Source organism: Doryrhamphus excisus, linkage group LG4, assembly GCF_037039965.1.
Source record: "Doryrhamphus excisus strain RoL-2023G ecotype Guam linkage group LG4, RoL_Dexc_Guam_v1.1, whole genome shotgun sequence".
In the NCBI taxonomy this organism is placed as follows: domain Eukaryota; kingdom Metazoa; phylum Chordata; class Actinopteri; order Syngnathiformes; family Syngnathidae; genus Doryrhamphus; species Doryrhamphus excisus.
This window is the reverse complement of record NC_136360.1, coordinates 2,870,764-2,896,893: the sequence shown is the minus strand read 5'-3', so window position 1 is coordinate 2,896,893 and position 26,130 is coordinate 2,870,764. Positions and strand designations below refer to the sequence as shown.

Here is a 26,130-nt window from a genome sequence, read left to right as displayed (position 1 = left end):
ATACTTATTTTGTTCAGCTATGTGGTCTACTTCCTGGGCGGTAGTCCGCTCACGTTGTAACACTCCCATCTTGTGGTGAATTTTGGTATTACAACAATTTGTGTCAGTTACTGTCTTTCAAAGGTTCTTCAACTGCATGAATTATAGCATATAAACTCAATCGATCCCAGCCTTTTTTCAAAAGCTGTCCCCCTCCTTATCGGCCATTTTTCATGATTTTGACTGATTTTCCAAGGCACACAGAATATTGTGTTCTAGGCCTATATAGACATGCTATATACCAAAAGAAAAGTTAGAAACAAAAAGTTTTCCGTGCTTTATTAATGAGCAGTAGAACATAGGTAAGTTTCAGCAAAAAATTAATAAATTCTCAAAAATGGGATAAAACAGCTTTGAACTTTCACTTTGACACAAATATAGCCTTATATATTTAGCCAAATATTAACAACTATGTATGCAACACAACTAACAACACAAAAATGGTTGTTTTACCTGAAAATCATTTTTTTCTTACAATCTATTTACAAATTTCACATTTGGAACTGAACTGTGTGCGTGCATACATCCTCTTCAACGCTAGACTTCAACGCCTTCAACTTCAACGCCTTTTCACTTCCTGGTTGCTGTGCAGGATGTATTTCTATGGGAAAGTTTTCCACCATAAAAATGCACTAAACATGATCTCTTCTATTGTAGAGTTGCGTCATCGAATGTTTTTCCTTTAGCACAAGAAAACGAAAACCAAAGTCTTAAGTTTGTTTTTCGCTGTCGCAGAGTTTGCCGAGTTTGAATAGAACTGTGGTCCTGTATTATAACTCATTGGATGCAGTTATTTTCCACCGCTACTCACCTTGCCCTCCCAACTACAATGGGAAATCAGCTTGTACTGAACAATGGCAGTCAATCAATAAAGAACAACAGAAATCATAACAATTACTACTAACAAGAACAACTACTATATCCTATCCCATGAAGGGATGTATTTTTGCTGAGTGTATGTATAGAAAATGAAGAAACTGGACAAAAGGGCATCATGTTTGTGTTTATTTTGAAATCGTTCTCCTCTTTCCAACACATAAGCCCGCTGAGATAACACAGAGCAGTATATCTTATTATATTTATTATATTTCACTGTCAGACTCAACCATTTCTATTTAAAGTCACATGTTCATTATAGCTTTCCATGATAGCTTTAACGTGTCAACTGTAACACGGAAGGGCACGTGAAAAAGTCACCAATACTACACCACCTGTCAATCCATCTGATTATCATCGACTTGGCCAGTATTGTAGTTCAATCACCGGAATCACCATGCATACATATATATCTATATATATATAGTAAAAAATATATCATTTAGAATAAATATTTGTAGAGAGTATTGTTTGACAATAGAGGTTATATAGTTTTCACAATGCTGTATGTACATGTGTTTGGCTGGCATTACAGGAACACATAAGATATATATTTAACCCCGTGTGAAATCGATTTCATTTCAATTTGTCTTTGGCAAAAACCTTCTTCCTGTAACATCCGGGTCACACTGGATTAAGCATATACATGAGATTTCCATGTAGACCTGATGGCACAGAGGATCAATATACCAAATTATGTTAATAACACAACTTTGGGAAGATATTCATACATGTGTGCGTCGATGCACAAACAAAAAAAAATCCCAAATGAGACAATGTTCTGGCAAGTTTGTGCAAAGAAAGCCTTATTGTGTGATTGCCACTTTTGAAAATAACTTCTCTTGTCATGTATTCACAGTATATGTTTGATATTATTAGCATATAGAATTGATGTACTCTTTACGTCTACACATTTCCATATTAGCACAAATATTACAAAGCACAGAATGACAGTAGATATTTATCATAGCTGAAGAAAGGAAGTGCATTTTGTTGTAATTGTATTTTACTGTATTATATGATATGGAGTAAATGGGTTTGCTGGAACTACAATCTCACCACTTTATGTACTCATTTTTTTTTGTAAATTTATGTAAATGCAAGAATAGAACAAATTTTTACACATATCTGCGTACGTCAATCCCGGTAAAGTTCCAATTGCTACATTTTGAAAACAAATATTTTGGAATGTATCAGCCACTCAGACATTCATTGTGCATGGTGTTGCATACATAAAATAAACAGGTGAAGAAGACAAAGGTGATATTAGGACACATGGAGGGGTGTCAGACAGTACTACAACATACTGTTTACAACTTCATGGACAGCCAAGAGCGACTAAGTGTATGTCATGCACAATACAATCTTCTTAGTTACAAAAAAAATCATATTTTGTGGATAAAACAACTTTATCACAGAATGAGGCATCAGTGTTTCTTCTTGAAGCGTGAACTTATATAAAAAAAACACATTTAATTGTACAAAAATAAGACACTGAATGTTGTCAAATGGGTGCTGCAAAATACTACAGGAATTATATTACTATTACTTTTTATTTCTATAAGCTATAGGCCTCTATACACCAAAATGATTACTTACACAACAATGATTAAAAATAAAATTAGTAGAAAATACAGATTCGGTGTTTGTATGGATTGTACATATATGTTGTATAATAATGGCTTATTTACACATTTTTAAAAAAATATGTCAATGGCGAGGGGGCGGAATAAGATGTAAGTCATAGTAAATATCTTCCATATGTGTTATTTAAAAGGTAGAGCATGTGCTTATTATTCTGATTGAAGAGTATTATAAAGAAGCAGCAGCAGTTATTCCATGTATCCTTCTGGCTTCATGTCACTCTTCATATTCTCTTTTTATTCTCCGGGGAGCATCCTGTCAAATCCTTGTCAGTGTCACATGACCTCTTTCATCAAGGCGACCACCCTGGTGTCCAGTGAGTTACCTGGCTAATGCAGCATATCTATGAAAACTGCAAAGGGCATGTTGGCAGACCCGTGGAAGAGAAATGTAGCCGTAGACTGTGTCAGTCCCCCACGGCTTGAAGGTAAACAGCACATATGCAGAAAGAGAGAGTGCTATCTGTGCATCCTTAGTTTAAGTTCCTCCGTGATGTTGGCAAGATGAGCTGGAGACGCTTGGAGGAGACATCGTCTTGGCTCAGTGGTCAGACTTGGACTTGCTATGTGCCTTGAGGTGGTCAACGATGTCTGGGTGGGAGGCTCCCTCTGCCACCTCCTGAGCGGTCTGTCCATTCTACAGTAAAGATACAACAGGAAATGACGTTTTTTTGTAAGGTAGCTGCAGTGGATATTTTACTCCAGATAGTGGCAGTATTGTGCTGTTTTAGGCATGCTATTGTATTACCAAAACAGAGAGAAGCCAAATACCAAATGATGTTAACATTACAATTTATCATGGTTTGGTATTATTTTCTGTACAAATTTAATATTGACAGGCTGAGACTATTATTGCAACTCTTCATCACTAGGCATCATATAGAAAGACATGTCTACTCATAGAGTACAAATACAGCACAGGTCCGTGTTAGGTTCATTGGTGACTCCAAATTGTCCCTATAAGTATGAATGTGAGTGTGAATGGTTGTTTGTGTATATAATTCATTAAAAAAATGGCATAAAAATCAGTAAAGTTTCATCATTTTATTTGAGTGCAACCTATTGAACAGTTAAATCTCGGTTAGCTTAAGGTTAGCTTAAGGTTAGCTTAAGGTTAGCGTGTTTTTCGGTCTGCTATTTACCCAAAATATTAACCAGTTTGCATTACTTTTCTAGTTATTGTAAAATATGGATTGTGTCTTGTCTTATTAATACACAGCGTGAGTCCAACTGTGTTTGTAACATATTATTACCACAAAAAAGATTTGTGGTAGATTGCTAACAAAATGGAGGCCAAAACCATAAGTAAACATGTTGATGATGTCATTCTTTGCTAGTTCTTTGCTAACTAACAACGCCACAAATCTCTTTCTTTTGATTACAGCTGTTAAATAACCCACAATGGAATTAAAGAAAGTTGCAAGTGCCAGCAAAAAAAAAAAGATGAATTGAATTCGAGAAATAACACATTAATGTTGAGACTTTTTGGTAAAGAACTACAGCGTCAACTGTTGATGACATCATAGACGGGCGAAGGCGCTTAATTCCACTTTGGGCCTCCATTTTGTTAGCTATCTAATAGACTGTTTAAAAAGGCAGTTTTGTGGTAATAATATGTTATGAGCTGACTTTCGTGTATTAGCAACAAATAGGATGCTAACAAGGATGTTTTGTGATGGAAATATATTAAGAACAGTTTAATTCACTCAGTTGATACTGTATATGCATAGCAAGGCTAATTTTTGGCATACATTTTTTATGCTAACAACAAAAACATGCTAACCACTGTACTTACAGGAATGATACCCAAGTATAACATACTTCTGTTATGTTGAAATACTTTCTGTCATTATTACAATAAAACCCTAACCTTTCCTTGATTTGATTGGCTGGCAGAAAGCGAGACTTGAGCTATCTACTTTCAATTACCAAATATGGTACCCAAACCCATGTTTAGTTAACCCGAAATAAATCAAATAAACAGTAAATTAGGAGAACCTCTCAGCAAAGCCTGGCTTTAATATAATCTGACAGATAACATATTCGTTGCAGTAGTGATGAAGTCAACGTGAAGGTACCTTATCCGTGAGGCTGGTGTCACAGTGACCTGTCTCCAGCAGCAGGCGGGCAATGTGAGTGTGGCCGTGTTCACTGGCACACATCAAGGCCGTGGAGCCCTCGCCATCCTGAGCGTTTACATCTGCGCCACAACTCAGCAGCAGCTTCACCATGGAGAGGCGCCCGTGGCACACAGCGAGCATCAACGCTGTCTGACCCGTCTACAGGAGGAGTGAGATTTAAATTGAAAGTCAGGCTCCAGGAATGTTGGAGAGTAAAAAAAAAAAAAAAGACAGAGGGGAGTAGAACCGGTCACGATGGAGAGTACAAACTGAAAAGAGGGATAGAGGATGAAAGTGACAGGGCAGACAAGTCATGAGTGACTTTAATTAAATCTTAATGTGGTAGCACAAAGTCTGAATATTGATTGTGGTCGTCTGAACATACATGGTTTTCTATAAAAGGAACAAAAAATGAAAATGTAACAGAAATGTTTATTTTTTTTAAACAAGATTTTAATTTTGGTAATGGTAATTTTTTATTTGAACATGCATCAGGTTACAATTGAGTGCATCACATAAGTTCACAGTTCTACATGTCCAAAAGGAGTAGAAAAAAGCAAAGCTTATTGTATCCTCTTTTACAATCAGTAACTGTTACATTTGTTCACTTTCTGATATACGTATATATATATTTTTTTTTTATTTGTTGTTTTATTTATATTTTATTTATTTTATTTATTTATTTATTTTATTGTATTTATTTTTTTAATTTTAATTTTAATTTTAATTTTAATTTTAATTTTAATTTTAATTTTAATTTTAATTTTAATTTTAATTTTAATTTTAATTTTAATTTTAATTTTAATTTTAATTTTAATTTTGACATAATGGGTACCATTGTAACCATCAAGTTCTTATTTGAACTTTGACCTCAGGTATCACATTGACCTTGGGTTCTACCGCTTAGCCTTCACATTCTGGTTGGCGTACAATTTGACGCCTCGTGACATCTGTATCTAACTGATATTTGGCAGGGTTTATTTTAAGATGTGTAGCGAAGCCTCCTTTTTTTAAGCTGTCCTCCATGAAATTTATTGTATTTATTAATTTATTTTATTGTATTTATTTGTTTATTTTTATTTTTATTTTTATTTTTATTTATTTTTTTATTTTTATTTTTATTTTTATTTTTATTTTTATTTTTATTTTTATTTTTATTTTTATTTTTATTTTTATTTTTATTTTTATTTTTATTTTTATTTTTATTTTTATTTTTATTTTGACATGACATAATGGGTACCATCGTAACCATCAAGTTCTTATTTGAAGTTTGACCTCAGGTATTACATTAACCTTGAGTTCTACCGCTTATCCTTCACATTCTGGTTGGCGTACAATATGACTGTATCTAGCTGATATTTGGCAGGGTTTATTTTAAGATGTGTAGCGAAGCCTCCCTTTTTAAGCTGTCCTCCATGAAGTAGCGGTTATATCCATCGGGGTGGCTCATATTACTGTTGTAACATCACTGAAAAGTCAATTTAGTGTAATACGGGAACCTTTAACTCCAAAAAGATAGCATTCGGTATCTCACCTGTCTTGAGCGTGCATTAACGTCCCCAAGTCGCAGCAGCTGCTGTGCCACCTCCAAATCATCTGGACTCTCAGCAGCCGTGAGCGCGGCCAGCATGACCGGAGTATAGCCCGCCTTGTTTATGTTGTCTGTTTCACAAAGACCTGAACACAAATGTTTCTTATACTCAGTGAGAGAGTTGGTGTGTGTGTGTGTGTGTGTGTGTGTGTGTGTGTGTGTGGGCAGGCACCCACTGTGACATGCAGCTCACCTGTATCCAGCAGCAGTTTCACCACAGGAAAGTTTGAATGCGATACACTGTAGTGCAGAGCCATGTTCCCGTTTCCGTCCGTCAGGTTAACTACATACGGCAGCAGAGTGGGTGTGGTCAAGCCCACTTGACGCAGGTATAACCTAACGGTATCTGCCTGCGAGGTTTTCTGACTTGAAACTTTAAACCACTCCTGGTAAAGGACCACTAGAACCTGACGCTGAGGGCAGAGAAATGTGAGAGAAGATGGAGATGAAGAAACAAGCAGAAGCTTATTATTATTACATTTAATATGATTATTACTTTAATCATATTAAATGGTCATTAACTTGTTGGGTAAACCATACTACTGCACATGATCCCTCTCGCTTTGTCTTCAAACTACATTTGGGTTTTAATTACATTTGCAAAAAGTTAATTATGGAAGAAAGGAGCATGACGAGGCATCTTCTCCCCAGCATGAGAAGGTGAATCTGACTGGTTGTTCCAGCACAGCATGTCTTGTAAATGCGATACATCAACTAACGAAACAACCTGTCGTTTGTGCATATGTAGACATAACCTTTTAGGGGATATTCAGTAATTAAAAATGCTTACCATTTCTTTATCTGGGGATGTAACCTCCTCCATGCGATCCTTTACATAAAGACAAGCATCTATGAACCCTTTGTCCACTTTTTCTCTGAAACCCAAGGCCAGAAGACACATTCACAATCAGTTTTGGTTGGACATTGTCATAATGCATTTCATTTGTATGGCTCTTTCAGGACACTCAAGGTCGCTTTACAGCACAGGTGTCCAAAGGGCGGTATGGGGGCCATTTATGGCCCATAGCTGTTTTTTTAATTGGCATGTCATGCATTCTAAAAGTATAATTTAAAAAGAAAAAAAATGGAAAAATCAGCAGCAATTGTACATGATTGATGTCAAAATATTCAGAGAAAAAAAGTTGCAATCTAATGAGAAAACTGTAATAGAATGAGGGAGAATAATACCATTAAATATATATATATATATATATATATTTAAGTCATAATATCACATCATATAATCAAACCAAATGTCTAATAGTTAAAATAAATTGTAATTTATGTAAAATTAGGTTGCGGGAAAAAAACCACAATATTAAAATATGCCAATAAAGCCATAATTACAAGAAAAAGCTGGAAACATTAAATAAAAAAAATAGTTGGAAATAAAAAAAACAGCAGCAAAAATAGAAAAAAATACTCTAATTTTATGAAAATAAAATCACAATATTAAGAGTAAAAAGTTGCATTCTAACGAGAAAAAGTAATAATTTTCTGAGGAAAAAAAAGTCAATATTATGAGGAAGAATAATGTGATTTTAGCAGAAATAATGTTGTCATATGAACCATTCAAAAAGTGTTGTGTTGTGTAAAAAGTTATAATATGGGAGCAAAATCAAAAATATGATGGGTATTAAGAAGAAAGTTGACACAAAATCAAATCCCAAAGCTGAGATGCAGTTTTTTTTTCTGAAAATATACATAACATCTTAGAATATCAACGCGTGTTGGTTTGCTAAATATTAAAGCCGTCTTTGCATCCTTTCATTTTCACTGTGTGGCTCTCGCAGGAAAACGTCCAACAATTAAAAGTAATCAGGACACGTGACAATAAACAAACATAAAATATTAAAATGTGTAACTTGTCATATGGAGTAAAAAAGACTAATGGTTTTCTACAGCATACTTAGTGTGAAAAGTGTGAAAGTGTGAAGAGATTGAACATCACTGCGGGAGTGAGGGAGTTCCAGAGATGAAGGCCTCCACAACTAAATGACCTGGAGCCACAAGAGGATAGACTTACATTGAAAAGCATGAAAGAAGATGAATGAGAGTACGAGTTGGGACACGGGGATGGATGAGGACAGGGAGTTTAAGGGGTGCAAGGTTATGGAGAGACTTGAATGTGAGGACAAGGATTCTGTATTGTTTGGCTGTGGGTGAGGGCGGGTTCTTCAAAGTGTGGGCTCCTTGGAGAGAACTGTCATTGGTAGACCAGAAAGACATGTGTGCCATTACTTGGATGGCAGGATCCTGTTTTTTTTCCACATTTTTGGTTTTTGGTTATCATTAGCGCATTTGGCTTCATTCTTACAAACACACACCCATAAACTAGTAAAATATGTAATTAAAAACACTTGATTTGCTTGTTACGACACACACAGCAGATTAAGGATGCAGTCTATGCCCCATCTAGCGCACTGCGGATGAAGACAACCCGTGCCTCATTTGCAGCTATACAAAGTGAATAACATTGCATATTAATTAACTTTTTGCACTTCATCATGTCTCCCTAGCATCAGGCAGGCTCGTGTGGTGGAAATGTGCCAAGCAAAAGAAAAGTCATCACCATGGAAGTGAAAATGAACATCATAATAAGAAACACTTTTGGTCTTAACCTTAACCGACTGTAAGATTGTAACCATCAGTTAAAGGATCAGTTCCAGTGAAGCAAGAGTAATAACTTGCAGTGCTGGATAGATGTTGGCCACTATTTTTCATAAACTTAACATTACGTATACATACGTATACACGTATCTTTTTGCATATTTTTTTATGATGTGATGACGATTCAACACTACAACTTTAGATTTTGAGTCTTAATTTAAATTTTAAATATACATTGTCGGGCGTCACGGTGGTCGAGTGGTTAGCGCGCAGACCTCACAGCTAGGAGACCAGGGTTCAATTCCAATGTGTGGATTTTGCATGTTCTCCCCGTGCATTTGTGGGTTTTCTCCGGGTACTCCGGTTTCCTCCCACATTCCAAAAACATGCTAGGTTAATTGGCGACTCCAAATTGTCCATAGGTATGAATGTGAGTGTGAATGGTTGTTTGTCTATATGTGCCCTGTGATTGGCTGGCGACCAGTCCAGAGTGTACCCCGCCTCTCGCTCGAAGACAGTTGGGATAGGCTCCAGCACGCCCGCGACCCTTGTGAGGAAAAAGCGGTAAACAATGAATGTATTAATGAATGTAAATTGTGGGGCGGCACGGTGGGCGAGTGGTTAACGCACAAACCTCACAGCCAGGAGACCAGGGTTCAATTCCAATGTGTGGATTTTGTACGTTCTCCCCGTGCATTTGTGGGTTTTCTCCGGGTACTCCGGTTTCCTCCCACATTCCAAAAACATGCTAGGTTAATTGGCGACTCCAAATTGTCCATAGGTATGAATGTGAGTGTGAATGGTTGTTTGTCTATATGTGCTCTGTGATTGGCTGGCATTGGCTTTTAGTGTGAGGATGAATGTATGTTTGTACCTCAGTGACTTCAAAATGTCTTTCCAATGGGAAAAGCCAACATGACCCTTCCTAATAGTGATAATTTGGCAAGCGCTATTGCTTTAGCTGCCAAGCTAAACAACAATTTAGCACTTATTTAGCATTAGGAGTTGGAATGACTACAAAAATATTTGAACTTCACCATAAAAATGTCAGCTATTTCAGCCGGAATGACTCGCTTCTTTCACTCTATCTCACCCTGAAGACGCTTCCTCCAGGAGCTCCTGGCTGCTCTCTCGGTCCAGCAGGTCTTTTTCGCTCTCTTTTTCCGCTGCCACTGCACCCCCTTCGCTATGCAGGATTTCTGCATCTTTCTCCTGTGCATCTGCTCCCTCCTCAGGCTTTTCTGCTGATTTAGGCTCCTTGTCTTTCTCCTCCTCTGCCTCTGAGCTGTCACCCTTGTCGACATCCACTTTTGCCTTCTCGTCTACACTGGACTCGTCGCTAGATGTGCTCTCATACCTGGAAAGGGACAGCAAATTCATCATGGTAACCAAGAAAAACACAAGGGGTGTATGTGCCTTCCCTAAATGTAAACATGTGTACGGGTTTTAAACAAACACACCACATGACCGCATAACTGAAACACAGAATCTGCGAGAACTAATATGAAAGCCATCAGCGGAAAGTCAACATGAGCCAGGTTTGGATACACACTAAAAGTTAAACCCTGTGAAATGAAAAAGATGCTTGTTTAATACAATCTTGGCTCACATATCCAAAACATCCTTCACAGATACATAAATAAAGATCTATTTAAGGTATGTTTTCATGCTCACATGAAATACGGCCTTGTTTAGTGAAGAAAGTTGATGATACAAGGAGCTGGGGAGGTTGCCAAATGAGTGTAAGGAGGGGACCTCACTCTTATATTCAGTGCAACTCATTCATGGTTATTTGGTTTATAGAAATTAGATATTAGAATAAACATAATCTGGGAAATCTCAGGTGAAAACAAAATAGGCTAGCTTGACAAATAAAAGTACAGTCATTTCTGGTGTATGAGCCGAACCCTCTAAATTTAGAGAGAAAAACATACATTTGTACATAGTATATAAGTCACTGTGAAGAATAGGTAGCTCGTTTTATGGCAGGAACTATTAGTCATTACTCAATATCACAGTCTGACTCCTAGTGCAATCTTACAAAGAAAGTTAAGCTCATCACACAGCACCTTAACACTAAAAGGATAGCTAAGAAATACACAACACAAGTACCAATGCAAGTTTAAAATAAAAAAAAACAATTTGAATTTTACATTATTGTTGAAGACACAATTTCTGCATATTCAATATGATTTTGTCTTTATTTTATAATGTGAAATAATTCGCTATTGCTTAGACCGGCCTGAATTTTACTAAGTATTGCATCGGAAAGAAAATCAGTAATTATAGCACATCACAAATTTTGGGTTTAAATGCTTACTTGAGCATCTCAAGCCGCCATTACTACTATAAATTTATACCCCTGTTTTGTGCTGATTGTATCAAATTTATATTAGTATTGGGCAATACTGGCTGAAATATCAAAGCTGAAATATCGGTATCTTATCAGATGTGAAAAAATATTATTATTAGGTAATTATTAATACTATCTATTATTATTATTATATTATTATATATATTATTAGGGAAACGCCTACCGAAAATGGATGAATGAATGCAATTTGAATAGTAGACGCTCACCTTTGGGCCTTCTTAGTGTACGAGCATGTCTTTTTTTGGAAACTGATATTTATTGCATTCTGTGTTTACCACATGCAATGGCTTTAAAGTAAATCTGACTGAAGAAAAGGGAAAATAACAAATCAAATCAATGCCAATGTTTAATTCAAGGCCACCAACGACTAAATGATATGATTTCTACTAAGAAATATCACCCCATATAACAGTAAACATTCTATTCACACTGGTAGTATCAGCTGTGAGGCAAAATCCACAGAAGTGTGTCGTCCATTGTGCATCAGTAAGTAACAGAGAGATGACAAGTGAGTCTAAAACAGCGTGACGCTTATGTTGTGTTTGCATCTCTCGCCTGTAAGGCGTGTCAACTGGAAAAAGCCTGTTCCGAATACATCCTCTTACCACGAGGAATCACTCAAATACTACAGACACCGAAATGAAAACATCAAAAGCTGACAATTCAAGCAAATCCAATTTGTTAAGTATAATATTCTGTTAGCGCGTACTTATCCGAGAATGTTGACAAATGACAACGACGATGATAAGCTCATCCTCACACAAAGACAAATACACACACGTGCAAAACACATTAGGCTATGAATCACACACAGATTAAAGTGGACACTGATTAAAGTGATTTTACCCTCCATTCACCCCAACGAACTTCAGGTTTTTCTTGGTTCCCTTGCTCCCCCGCTTGTCAGCAACCCCATTTTTCTTCATAATAGATTTGAGACCTGGGGAGTAGTGCAGAAAATGAGAGAAGGAAATGACACACTGATTTAAGATTGCGCAAGGCACATTTTGCCCGTTTGTCCATTCGTCCATCCATCATTCAATCCACTCAAGTATACAGCATCCTTCTGCTCATCTAGGATTCCTTCCTTCTTCACTACATCTTCTTATTTATCATTAAATATTTGATGTGTGTCTGTGTGACCTTTTGTCAAATCAAAAAAGATGCGAACAATATTAAATTGCATTTATCGGAAGGATGCTAGTCTACTTTCTGACTACATTGGTTATCACTAAGGAATATTGAATATAATGCATTAGCTTTTAGCATAATGTGATGCATGATATAACCTTACCTTCCTTAGTCGGAGGCAATCAACTGTCTTTAGAAATCAAAACGTAATCTAATGACCGCAAAGGCAGGCGGACCAAAGACTCTCATTGCTTTCTTTTGCCAAATCCCCCCACCCAAAAAAACTTTACTAGCAGGAAAAATTAGTAGACAACATGTTTGTGTTGAAAGTGATGGTAAATGACAACCATAAACAAAATGAGTGTTGGAGCCTATCCCAGCTGTCTTTGAGCGAGAGGCGGGGTACACCCTGGACCGGTCGCCAGCCAATCACCGGGCACATATAGACAAACAACCATTCACACTCACATTCATACCTATGGACAATTTGGAGTCGCCAATTAACCTAGCATGTTTTTGGAATGTGGGAGGAAACCGGAGTACCCGGAAAAAACCCACAAATGAAACATGCAAACTCCACAAATAGATGGCCGAGAGTGGAATTGAACCCAGGTGTCCTAGCTGTGAGGTCTGCGTGCTAACCACTCAACCCCCGTGCCGCCCTGTATAATTATTATTTTTTAAATTAATTAAAGAAAATAATAAAAAGCACAGACACATATTAAAAAGCTTTTGTACTCTCACACTGAACTTAAAATGAACTCAGAACATAAAAAACATGTGCGTGATAGCACCGGGAGCAAGTCTGGTCCCCAGCTTCCAGGCCATAAACAGAACTGTGAAACGTCAAGGGAGGAAATAAAGACATGGCTTCATTGATGTGTGCGCTGTCCAAGCCATTCCACTGTCCATTTTGTATGTACGTATACACACCCAAAGTGTGTGTATACATATTTACATACTATACAGAAGGAGAGGGGCTGTGTATACTAGCATAATATCTGATACCACAGTCACAACAAGACATTGGACAAAGTATATATTATCTGTGTCAAATAGCTAAATATGGGTGGCACAGCGGTCGAGTGGTTAGCGTGCAGACCTCACAGCTAGGAGACCAGGGTTCAATTCCACCCTCGGCCATCTCTGTGTGGAGTTTGCCTGTTCTCCCTGTACGTATACACTTATCTTTTTGCATATTTTTTTATGATGTGACGACGATTCAACACTACAACTTTAGATTTTGAGTCTTAATTTAAATTTTAAATGTACATTGTGGGGCAGCATGGTGGAGAAGTGGTTAGCGAGCAGACCTCACAGCTAGGAGACCAGGGTTCAATTCCAATGTGTGGATTTTGTATGTTCTCCCCGTGCATTTGTGGGTTTTCTCCAGGTACTCCGGTTTCCTCCCACATTCCAAAAACATGCTAGGTTAATTGGCGACTCCAAATTGTCCATAGGTATGAATGTGAGTGTGAATGGTTGTTTGTCTATATATGTGCCCTGTGATTGGCTGGCGACCAGTCCAGGGTGTACCCTGCCTCTCGCCCAAAGACAGCTGGAATAGTAGCTAAATATTTCTATCTGGTTATCCAAAACTAGTCACCACTGCCTTGTTCAACAGAGAAGACATCATGATGGCGAATACTCAAGTATGTGTAAATATGTGGAGCACTACAAGGGCAATACAGAAAACTGGATGCTAAGTGGGTTTTAGCGTACCATAGTTATCTAGCAATCAATCTTGGCTTTGATGTTTGTGTGGGAAATGGTTTCAATTGAGAAGTCATTCAGTCTTTGACCAACGTTGGGATGTACTGTAAGCAAAGAACTTACCTTGTTCTTGCTGCTTGTTGGCAGCAGCAGATTTCTGACCCGGTGAGTAGAATGCAGAAAGAACACTAAGAGAACTGACCAGTTGACTCTGAATTGAGCTCATTTTGGAAGGGCCAGGCTTCCCTGCTGGTTTCCCTGTGGTTGATGCTTTCCCCGCAGGCTTGGCCGATGCTACATTTCCTGCCTCTGCTTTTTTCCCTGCCGTCTGTTTCTGTGTGCCAGGGCTCTCCTGCTGGTTGACCAACTGTTGAGCTCCAGAACCGCTTCCCAGCTGAGCCCACTGCTCCCCCAGGAGACCTGTTAGCCGGGTTACGACTTGACCCAAAGCTGCAGGCGAGGTTGGTGACTCACTTGAGCCTCTGCGTACTTGCTGCGCTTCACCGGTGTCATGGCGGGAGGCCACAGCTTCACCAGAACTCCGACGCTGCGCCGTTTCAGTGGAGCTTCTTTGTGATGTCTGTACTTCAGGGTCTTTTTGAAGAGGTTGACTCACATCAGAACGTCTTCGAAGCTGAGTTTGGACCTCACCCGATCCCTGGCGTTTTGGTTGGATGTGGTCACCTCCAGATCCACGCCTTAAAGGCTGTGATACACTAGATGCCCTAGTAGGTGCTTTCAGCTCTTTTGAGTCCCGTCGGGTTGTAGTTCTAGATTGGGACTGAATTGATTTGGGACGGGTCTGGACCTCTTTGGACATTGGAGATGGGCACTGAATCTCAGTTTGAGGTTGTGATTGAGATTTTTCACATGATGGTGGCTTAGTGTTGCTTGGTGATTGGGATGGTGATTCTTGTTTTGTTGGTTCAGAGAGTTCCGCAGGGGATTTAGAGTCTTTGACTGTCTTTGACTGCTGACTTTGAGTTTCACTGGAACCCCTACGAGGACGGACAGGAGTGGTTTGAAGTTGAGGAGTTGCCTGCTGTGCCTGATCTGCTGATGACCTACGGCCTCTTTGGGGTCTTACTGGAACTTCTGTCTTTACAACGGCACTTTCTGGTGCTACTGCAGCAGTGACAGTATCCAAAGTCTTTCTTGCAACATGCTGCAATTCAGCGCTTTCTGGGGGTAAGATTGATTTTGTTTCTGAGTTTGTTTGTGCAGGGTTTATTTCAGTTGCAGAGTCTTCAAGTTTTCCTGTTGCGACACATGGACTTTTATGGTCTTCAAGCTGATTTACAAATTCTAAACTCAATGTTCCTTCAACTACATTTCCTTTAACTGCAACAGAACTGTCACTAATAACTTCCGATGCCACCCTTTCATCGTCTCCATGATCTTTCTGAATTCCATCACTAACTTTCTTGTTGTCTTCTATACTTTCACCGACCACAGTTTCAGTTTCACCTCTATCTTCTCTCACCCGAGTCTCCGCTTCAGTATTTCTGGCTGGATTGTTGTCTTCTGGTCTTTCTACTTCTGTCTCAGTATGCTGGTCAATCCTCTGTGCAACCTCTGTCTCTGTCACCCTGTCCACGGTGTCCACTCTCTCTGTCTCTGTCCCCCTGTCAACACTGCTGGCCCTCGGTCTCTGTGGGTGGTCTGTCTCTGTCTCTCCGTCTGTTTCTGTGACCTGGTGTACCCTTTCGGCTACCGGTGTCTCAGTCGTCTGATCCTGAGTGGTTGCTCTTTCAGTTACTGTACCCTGTTCCATGCTGTTGACTGTAGGTGTCTGTGGACTAACAGATGCAGATTCTGCCTTGACCGCTGTCATTTTGTCTGCTCTGGTAGTCTCTGTTCCCTGATTGATACTTCCAGATATCGGTTTGCAAACAGCTACTTCAATACATATTCTTTCAGTATCAGTTCCTTTATCAACTGTACCAGGTAATTCTGTCTCCGTCTCCTGGTTGGAATAGTGTACCCTCTCAGTCTCTGTCCCAGTGTCTATACTTTCTCTTCTTGGCCTGCTGTGCGTTTCCATTGGAGACACCTCAACGCTAATTCCCTCGCTCAACTCTAGTATTCTCTCCTCTTTCACTTTGTTCTCTGCTATTTGTTTTTTCAACAGATCATTAGTTCTCTCCAGCTCTTGACTAGCCTGAAGAAGTTTAGCCTCCAGTGTTGCCAGCTTTTCATGCAAATTCTGGATACTCCCCGAGTCTTCAAAATTCCCTCCTTTTGCAACATTGGTATCTTCCTGCGATGCATGTTCCAGTGGACTACCTACTGTCTCGTTCTGTTTGTCTGACAACTGTCCTTTCCAATTAGACCCTTGCTCACAAATGTCATGACATGCTATTGAGCTCTTCACTGATCCCTGATTCGCTGCCTCTTTTTCAATCACACTATTTGCACCTGCAATACGTTGTTTCTCTTCCTCAGTTCCTGAAGTTGTTGTCAAATGTTTCAAAGTTTCCAAATTCTTATTGGGTTGGGGAGACAAACACAAATTCAAACTTTCTTTATGTCTGCTTGCCTGTGGTTGGGTGTTTATTCCAGGATCAGTAATCTGAGCCATTTTAGATGATGATGTGGAAATGTGGGCCTTTTCTTGGGACTGAAGCTGCCGTAGTAGCTGCTCCCTCTCCATCCTCAGTGAGCAAATCTGAGCCTTAAGTTCAGGGATGGTTTTGACCTGTTCCTCCAGCTCTCTGACTCGCTTCAATGCAACTGTGATCTGCTGGTGAATTCCTACTCGTTCTTGGGGTATGCATCTTCTTTCTGTTACATCTGGTGAAGCTCTGAACATGTTTTCAGTTGAACCATTCTCTGGTGTTCCAACAGTACGATCCGGACTACTTGAATCAGAACCTTTCCGCTGTTGTAATGTGATTGGCATACTTGATGCGCGAAGCAGGTTTGGGCGATTCTGAGTGCCCGCAGTTTTATCATCAATTCCCTGGGACCCAAGAACTCCTTCATCTCTGAGCTTAGCTGAAACAACACTAGCTCCCTGGCTCGTGGTCCCTCTGCTTAAAGTTCCTCCTTCATTTGTTCTGAAATCAGAGATCTGCTGAACCTCTGTTAAGCGTGACTTCGGTTTTGGTCCCAATGTAGACGTCCCAGACCATGGACTGTCTTTAGGAGTTGGCCGTATTCCATGCCCCGGGAGACTGAAATTCCTGGGTAGAGTACTGAATTTGGGTGGGCCCTTGACCCGCCGCTGGATGTGGACTCTTTTGATGGTATTGCCTTTTTCGATATCATCCACATATTTGAGAAAATCCAAGTCCAGGTGGAAGCCATACGGAGTTTCCACTGAGTAGGGTAGTTGCTTTCTCTGTACACCACCTTCACTGGCTTTGGTCTGGAAGCCATTGGCTGTTATGGAGAAATAAATAGTAACATTGTCAGTGTTTCATCTTCACTTTTCAAAATCCACATTCATTATTCGGAGATAAAAATTACCATTGGTATTTATATATACCCAAATGACATGCTGTACAGATGGTGCTAACAAATTATGCCCATATCTAAAACTGCATCACTTACTGAGAAGCAATTATCATGCAGTGATTACACCAAAACAAATGGATTATCCAAAATGCTGCTCATGCTGTTCAATCTCAGAAACATACTTTGAGTCAAGAACAGTTATTACCTGAAATATAAAAATGTAACTATCATTTATGGCCACAACATCAACAGTATTTCTGTTTTTCTGTACAGCATATGTATGTTCCATCATGAAGTATATACATATAGTATATTAAAAAAAACACATTACACATTACGTTACAGTTGCATGCTCATGTAGCTGTACAAAATTCATATTGCCAAAAACAAAAACAGCTTCACCACTTTTTTTGTCCATCATGGGATGCAGGGATGTCAGTCATGGACTACAGTGCAGCCTACAGAAAAGAGAAAAGATACATTTGTTAGAAAATCAATATATAAAAATAATACAAGTAATGACAACCCAAAGATAGTTGGGATAGGCTCCAGCATACCCCCAACTCCAAATTGTCCATAGGTATGAATGTGAGTGTGAATGGTTGTTTGTCTATATGTGCCCTGTGATTGGCTGGCGACCAGTCCAGGATGTACCCCGCCTCTTGCCCAAAGACAGCTGGGATAGGCTCCAGCACCCTCGCAACCCTCGTTAGAATAAGCGTTAGAAAATGAAATCATGAATGAATATTTTTTTTTAATATAAATTGAGCTTCAAGTTGCATAAAAGTAACATGGAAGACAATCCAGCAAAATCTGTCAATACTTTTCCGGTATTATGTGAAGTTTCCGAACATCAGGACAAACACTACTTTTACAACTCAGACAATTGCCCCAGCCCTGTATGTTCACAGAAGCCCTTGGGGAATAAAACGCTTACCGTAATGTATTTTCAAAGGTATAAATGATGCATAATTTCAGTGTGGAAATTACCATTTTGCAACATGAGTGATTTTTTTTTCCAACCCACTCCTCATTTCTCACATTCAATTATGTCCCGAATGTACAAGCAATGTTATGATGAATACTGTAGCGCTATGTGTATCAACAGAGCAACAAAGCTATGGTTTGTACTCTTTGTTATGCATTTTGTTTTTAGCTTCCTGGGTACTATGTAGTATTCTTGGGTCTGAGGTCTGAACAGAATTCCAAACCCAAAACCACCTGGCCGTTGGGCCAACTTGCTAACCACACACACCACTGTGTTGCCCAAGCTGCAGTAATATATCATTCAAACCGTATTTGTGAAGCTGAAATAAGTGCGGTCGTGCAGTGCCGTGCAAGGCCTTAATAAGGCGAGCGTTGGACAAGCTGTAAAGTCATCAATCAGTTTGACAGTCCGCTACCTGCAGGGGGCTGAAACAGGAAGTATGACAAGTTCTATGTGGCCTCTACCCCATCTTCACAGATGGACCTTAACAGGAAGTAGTGATCTGCAACACAAATGTTGCGTCTGTTCGAGATGAATATCTCACAGCAACTGCATAGGATGTCACGCCATGTGACTATGTTACCACGGCAACCATTCGTTAACCCGCTAGTCCTTCCTGTCCCAGGAGTGGGAAGAGTACAGGCATTCCGGACTACTCCTGGAATTTAATGGGACTGCAGCTTACTGTCCTTAAGGCTTAATTAGCCAATTAGGTGGCTGAAAAATGCTGATCGTCATTGGGAAACAGCGAGTCTGAGGCAGAACTCAGACTTTAATTGCAATTATACACTGTAGGCACACAACAAAACCCTCTTTAATTAACACATTACTGAGAAAGGAAGGTTGGGAAGATAAAAGAAGACAAAGTATAGATCTCGTCAAAATTTGAAGAAAGACAAACAGCTGCAACAATGAAATTAAATTACTTCCTAATGACGGTCTCACAGCAGCTTTGGAGGAGCCGGCAGGATGTTCACCATAAAATGACAAAGCCTTAAAACTGAAAGCAAATGAAGAAATATGATTGTAAAAAAAAAAATCCACCGATCTTCATTTCATAGTGCATCTCTTGACTGCCACTGTCCATGTCTCTTCTCGTGAGATGGATCTATATTATGTTTGTGTACGTATGCAATAGTGGTGGTCGTCAGAAGTGGACTAAGTACCTGACAAACCTGGTACCAAATGCGTTGATGATAGTGTCTTTGTACCTGTATTGATATTGTTCATCGTGCTGCTCTATACGTAAGTGCTCTTGGACATACGCCACATTCTCTCAACGCCAGTCCAGAGGGCATGACAGCTGGCTGAGCGGCGACGGCAAAGAGGCGTAATGAGAGTGCAGTTAATAAGCTCCTACTGATAACAGGGTGTCATTAAATGTCATCAGCATAGTTATTTAGAGAGTTATTTAAAGAGTAAACCTCTAAATCACTGAAAAAAATGGCACTGGCAAGAAACAAGTACCCGTTTTTAACTCAGTTGTTAATACAGAACGATATAAACCCCCTCAGGCACACATCGAACATGCTGTCCATAAACACAATTTCGCTTGGGCCAGTCCACCAGGAAATAAGAAAATCATTAGTTAGAATGGTCACCTCAGTGCAAGAGATCGAATTAGCCTCATAAAGTGATACAGCACAGGCTCAGGAGACGACAGCGTAACAGGAAATAGAATTGGCGAGAGCAAGCAGCAGACAGGAGGTGGGCGGTTAAACGAGAGAGAGTGAAAACGGGCAGGCTCAGGAGTGGCAGCTGTCCACATTCATATCTCGTGCATGCAGAGCAGCTTTACTGTTAACTTTGCCCCGCTGTCATTTTCACCGCGGTTCTCTATCTAATTAAGAAAACATGCATGCATGAATGCATTACGATATCTCCTTCACACACTGTTTAGTTAAGTTCACGTCGTCTGAAGGGTCACACTGCAGAGCCTGCAGAAATAACCATGTTCCAAGTCTTTATCACAGCACTAACTTGGGCCCAGTTATCTCAGTTTATACTTGTTCTATCCTGAGAATTTAGCTTTGTACTCTCGTGTAGCCCAATTCACTAACACACAGCCTGGGGAAGACACAAGTAAATCAAACAATGGAGTGTATTGTTAGAACAGCTGCATTTTTGTATGGAAAAAAAAAATGGCACGGCACCAACCACTTATATTGGCAACATACCAGGAAAAAAAAAAGCAGTACTAGCTCACACTGTGATATATAAAAATCACAATTTATCTTCTAGGGACAATGTTATAAATTGTACAGACATCACTTAACAACCTCACGACTTCAATTCTAGGCGGCAGCAACATACTGTACCACCATCATTGTCTGGTCCATTGTTGCTCATGATGCCAATGAAAAGCCTGGCATACGTCACTGACACCTGTTTGAACGGCAAACAGGAAGTCAGACAGACGCATGATTGAAATTACTCAATCGGTATTACTGCAGGATAGTGGTGTGTTGGTCATGAACGAACGGGTCAAAAGAACTACTTCTTTTTTGTGAACGGAATGAACAAGGTCACCTCCCTTAAAATATCCGTTCAGTCCATTGAGTTGCTTTTTTTTTCGATTCGTTGGAGAGTCAGTTCACCGTTCCTTTTGCAGGGCGGGAATATCTGCGTGCTTGCCTGTCTTATCCTATTGTTGTGACTCGCTCTGTGGGTGGGTGGGGTTAGCTGACTGAAAGACAGGTCTTTCTGACCGGAAGCACAATCGCAGCATCGGACCGAGTGTGGGGGGGGTCAGCCAGGGGTCGTAACGCCGGAACAGGGAGCTGAGAGGGCTCGGATCCGGAGGGCTGTCATAATACTTCATATTTCAAGGTACGTCATCATGTGTTGTTGCGCTGTTGATTCGGAACGAACGTGAACATGAGTGAACGGACTGAGTCGACACGGCTGACCGGGTCTACGCACAGGGGGGAGCTCACAGGCTAACGACCAATTGACCGAAATGAGCGAAATGAACGAAATGAATGAAATGAACGAAATGAACGAAATGAACGAAATGAACGAAATGAACGAAATTAAAGAAATTAAAGAAATTAACGGATCTTTTTACTGAATGAACTGGAATGATCCGGTTCGAAATGAACGAAATGAACGAAATGAACGAAATGAACGAAATGAACGAAATGAACGAAATGAACGAAATGAATGAAATGAACAAAATGAATGAAATGAACGAAATGAACGGATCTTTTTCCTGAATGAACCGGAATGATCCAGTTCACTGAAATGAACGGTTTTGCCCACCACAACTGCACGAAGATCATGTATGCTTCCAAATACATAGAACGGTCTTTACCATGACAAAATAACATCAATAATGACTCAATTAACTTTGTAACTCACTGCTTAACACAACCTACAACTACCTAGTAGTAGTAGTCTTTCATTTTTCTTCATGGTAATACTTTGGGACCTTTTCTTTGTTGTCAGAACACATGCTTTGCAGTAATGTGCAGTCAGGGGAAGCAGCTGAGTCATGATAAAAAAAAAAACAATAATGAATAACCCAACATCAATGTTATTTGTCCATTCCACTTTGTTATAAATGTATTTTCCAGTATGATTCCAGTAGTTTTCAAAAGGAGTGTGACAATTCACAATATTGAAATTTAACATAGAACAATGCAAGAAAATTTTGTTCAATGCTCAATCCTACTGCTGAACATGATTTAATAGAACAAAGTCGTTGTCAATAAAGCTCCAGTGGAAAACCCCAGTGCACATATTGTATTACGCTGTACATCTTCTCACACTCTTTTTCTACGTCACTCCCTTCATGGTGTTATTACAGACATTTTCATTCAGTCCTAATCCAATAATGCGTGGTACAAATCCAGTACAACAGTGTCTGGATTCATCAGAGACCCGAGTATTCCCTTTGCGCTACATAGCAGCTGGCCGGCTCAATTCCACAGATACAACAAGAAACCAAATTCTGTTGATAGGCTTCATTAAGCAGCAGCCAAATGATCCTCAAACCCTTTAATGTAGGTCATAAGAGAGACTCCTTTTAGTGACAAATGACCAAGTCAGTTAGTGGCCTTTGTCCTATTCTTTGAGTGGGAACCTCAGGAAATGTTCCGACCCGATACAGAATAACTGAGTCTTGCTTTAAATAGCTGGAAATGATGCGGTATACTAATGTTTCCTATGTCTAATTTGTAACGCAAATATATATATATGGATGTGATTCTTTGTAGGGTTTCATTTTACATGAGGAAAAATGATCCGGATGAGAGTGGAAGGAGACCTCTGACATGAGGAAAGATGGTGCGGGTAAGTAAAATGTGACTGGAATGCTGAGATGCATCATTACGCAAAAGTCTATTGTCACAATCTACTCGATTCCCTGATCAGCAAAACCGTCTCTTATGAGAAATGTTACTTTCAAGAGAATTATTTCGGTCAGTTCATTCATTAAAAACAGCAACATTCCACACTCAATGTAAACGTAAGCTTTTATTATCACTGCATTTAATTATCTTAAGTAATTGCTGTCCTATGGAGAGAGAGATGAGGCTGTCATTTCAGCCCGGCTTGAGCGATGAGCACTGAAAAAATATATATTTCATTGTCTATGCAGTTGTGGTCTGGGAATAAACAAATCCATCGGAGCTGCTTTTCTCAGCAGAGTTATCCGACCCTGTTTGTCTGTTCTGAATTTCAAATATAGATGAATACACCCTGCAGGGGTTTATCGCAGACAGAATAAATCCTGCTGGTGCCTGAACGATGCATGAATGTCCACAAGTGTTAGAAACTCTCCCTGCTAAAACAGAGGAGTAACTCCTGGCATCCAGCACATCCACTCCCTTGTATTATTTGATCAGCTGTTTTCACATAAAGATACAATCTCTTGATTATTTTGGCGACTTTTTAATGTTTTTTTTTTTTTTTAATCATTCGGTCCAATGAAAACATATACACAATGTCACAACTGGATCTTGTGTATGGCATATTCTATGACAAAAAGCTTAGAAAATATATTTTAAAAAGCATCCATATGTACTACTGTGCAAAACACACAGATAAACCCTGCTGCCATTTTAACATTGGCTAGTATCTTTGAGCCATGTAGCGTTCACACTTGAGCTATAGTGGATCATAAACCCCTTCTTCGGTCCGCTTGTTTGGTGCACACCAGGGTTCAGAGATAGCTTTCACACTTGACCAAATGAACTGCATTATCAGAACAAACACACCAGGATTATTTTTCCCCTACACATTCAGTATCTTTCCATTTTGGACAGTTTTGACTTTGTTTCACACTAAACTTAGAGTATATTCATTCATTCATTTTCTACCAATTATTCTCACAAGGGCCCCAGGTGGTGCTGGAGCCTATCCCAGCTGTCTTCGGGTGAGAAGTGGCGGGCCAGCCAATCACAGGGCACATTTAGACAAACAACCATTCACACTCACATTCATACCTATGGACAATTTGGATTTGCTAATTAACCTAGCATGTTTTTGGAATGTCGGAGGAAACCAGAGTACCCAGAGAAAACCCACGCATGCACGGGGGAGAACATGCAAACTCCACACAGAGATGGCCAAGAGTGGAATTGAACTACGGTCTTCTAGCTGTGTGGCCTGCGCGCTAACCACTCGTCCTATAATAAACATGATAACAGAAAATAACACATTTATTAGTAGAGCCTTCTAGACCTGAACTAACACCCCTACAGTCACGTTTACACTTGTATTACCCGATGTAGTAAATATTAATTCATTCATTTTCTACCGCTTTTCCTCACGAGGGTCGCAGGGGTGCTGGAGCCTATCCCAGCTGTCTTCATGCGAGAGGCGGGGTACACCCTGGACTGGTCGCCAGCCAATCACAGGGCACATATAGACAAACAACCATTCACACTCACATTTATACCTAAGGACAATTTGAAGTCGTGCAGCCATGCAGTATATTATTTTAACTAAAATTAAAAAACATTCAGATATTTTTTCCAGATGAATATGTGAACTACTGTATGAAGTAATACACCAACTGTGTATAACACACCGGGTATCTATAATGCAGCTCTGCTCTTTCTCAGCAATAAAAAGAGCAGTAAATATCCACTCATGCCACTTCAAGTTAGCTGTGCTTTTAGCCGTGATAATCACTCACATAGTGTACACTGTCTTGTTCTCCATCATGTCAAATGTCCAATGCGTCCATATGTCTACTCTTCTCTTTTTCCCAAGTGTGGACATGTTGCAGCGTGTACACAATATTGCTTTGACGGTGGAAAATCCACCCTATCTACCCTACAAAGACAGTAATTCTGATGAATGACCCCCCCCCCCCCCCATACGCAGCTAAAGTACAGTATACTGTAAAATATAATTTGTTGACTTTACTTGAATAAACTTTGGAAACCGATTGCCTCAAAATTTCCAAGCAGTAATTTGAAGTTGTTAAAGCTCAAAATAACTATGTTTAGTCAAGTCATATCATGGCAGTAACCTTGAGTGTAGTTTACGCAAGATCATCAGTTAAGTTCAGATAACTTAAAGGTCTGAGTTATGTTCAGAAAGCAGTACTCAAAAATCATAATATTAGCTCATTAGTCAAAAATATTGTAAGACAGGTTATATGTAGTCTTCTGGTCACTAGACATCAGTAATGTTATGAGACATGATGCATGATGACGTTAGCTTTCCCATTGCATGGAGACTGGCAATTAAGTCAGCTAGCTAGCTAGCTAGCTAACTAGCTAGCTAACCCTAACCCATGCCATGGCTGAGATTGAGTGGGAAAAAAAAGGTTATTCTCTCATTCTGTGTGGAAGTGGTATGTTTCTGGCTTCTTTGTCCTTTTACCCACCCTATTTGAAACAATTTCTTAAGCTTAGAATAATTGGAGATGCTAACTAGTTAGCCCCATAGCTTGCTAGTGACTATGTACAGGAGCCTACACAATGTGATTAAAAACTATTTTTATACTATTAGACTTGAAAAAAAATGGTTATTCTCTCATTTGGTGTGGAAGTGGTAAGTTTCTGGCTTCTTTGTCCTTTTACCCACCCTATTTGAAACAATTTCTTAAGCTTAGAATAATTGGAGATGCTAACTAGTTAGCCCCATAGCTTGCTAGTGGCTATGTACAGGAGCCTACACAATGTGATTAAAAACTATTTTTATACTATTACACTTGAAAAAAAAGGTTATTCTCTCATTCGGTGTGGAAGTGGTAAGTTTCTGGCTTCTTTGTCCTTTTACCCACCCTATTTGAAACAATTTCTTAAGCTTAGAATAATTGGAGATGCTAACTAGTTAGCCCCATAGCTTGCTAGTGGCTATGTACAGGAGCCTACACAATGTGATTAAAAACTGTTTTATACTATTAGACTTGAAAAAAAAAGGTTATTCTCTCATTCGGTGTGGAAGTGGTAAGTTTCTGGCTTCTTTGTCCTTTTACCCACCGTATTTGAAACTATTTCTTAAGCTTAGAATAATTGGAGATGCTAACTAGTTAGCCCCATAGCTTGCTAGTGACTATGTACAGGAGCCTACACAATGTGATTAAAAATTATTTTTACACTATTAGACTTGAAAAAAAATGGTTATTC

The 26,130-nt window shown here is 39.4% G+C and overlaps 1 protein-coding gene across 7 annotated transcripts in view; it reads right to left on the bottom strand.

The window, feature by feature from the left end:
* Positions 1-1,373: 1,373 nt before the first annotated feature.
* The window catches only part of kank4 (KN motif and ankyrin repeat domains 4), a 72,220-nt gene continuing 47,463 nt past the window's right edge, over positions 1,374-26,130 (bottom strand). For 5 of the 7 annotated variants that reach the window (XM_058072409.2, XM_058072410.2, XM_058072411.2 and 2 more), the window contains exons 2-10: positions 17,959-18,014; positions 14,221-17,481; positions 12,100-12,193; positions 9,973-10,236; positions 7,060-7,144; positions 6,463-6,682; positions 6,213-6,355; positions 4,637-4,837; positions 1,374-3,195 (exon numbers count right to left, since the gene is read on the bottom strand). In XM_058072409.2, coding sequence (XP_057928392.2) covers positions 3,100-3,195; positions 4,637-4,837; positions 6,213-6,355; positions 6,463-6,682; positions 7,060-7,144; positions 9,973-10,236; positions 12,100-12,193; positions 14,221-17,481; positions 17,959-17,977 — 4,383 coding nt within the window. In that variant the 5' untranslated portion in view covers positions 17,978-18,014 and the 3' untranslated portion in view covers positions 1,374-3,099. The remainder of the gene's footprint in view (positions 3,196-4,636; positions 4,838-6,212; positions 6,356-6,462; positions 6,683-7,059; positions 7,145-9,972; positions 10,237-12,099; positions 12,194-14,220; positions 17,482-17,958; positions 18,015-26,130) is intronic. The other 2 variants (XM_078789977.1, XM_078789976.1) reach the window with 1 other exon arrangement.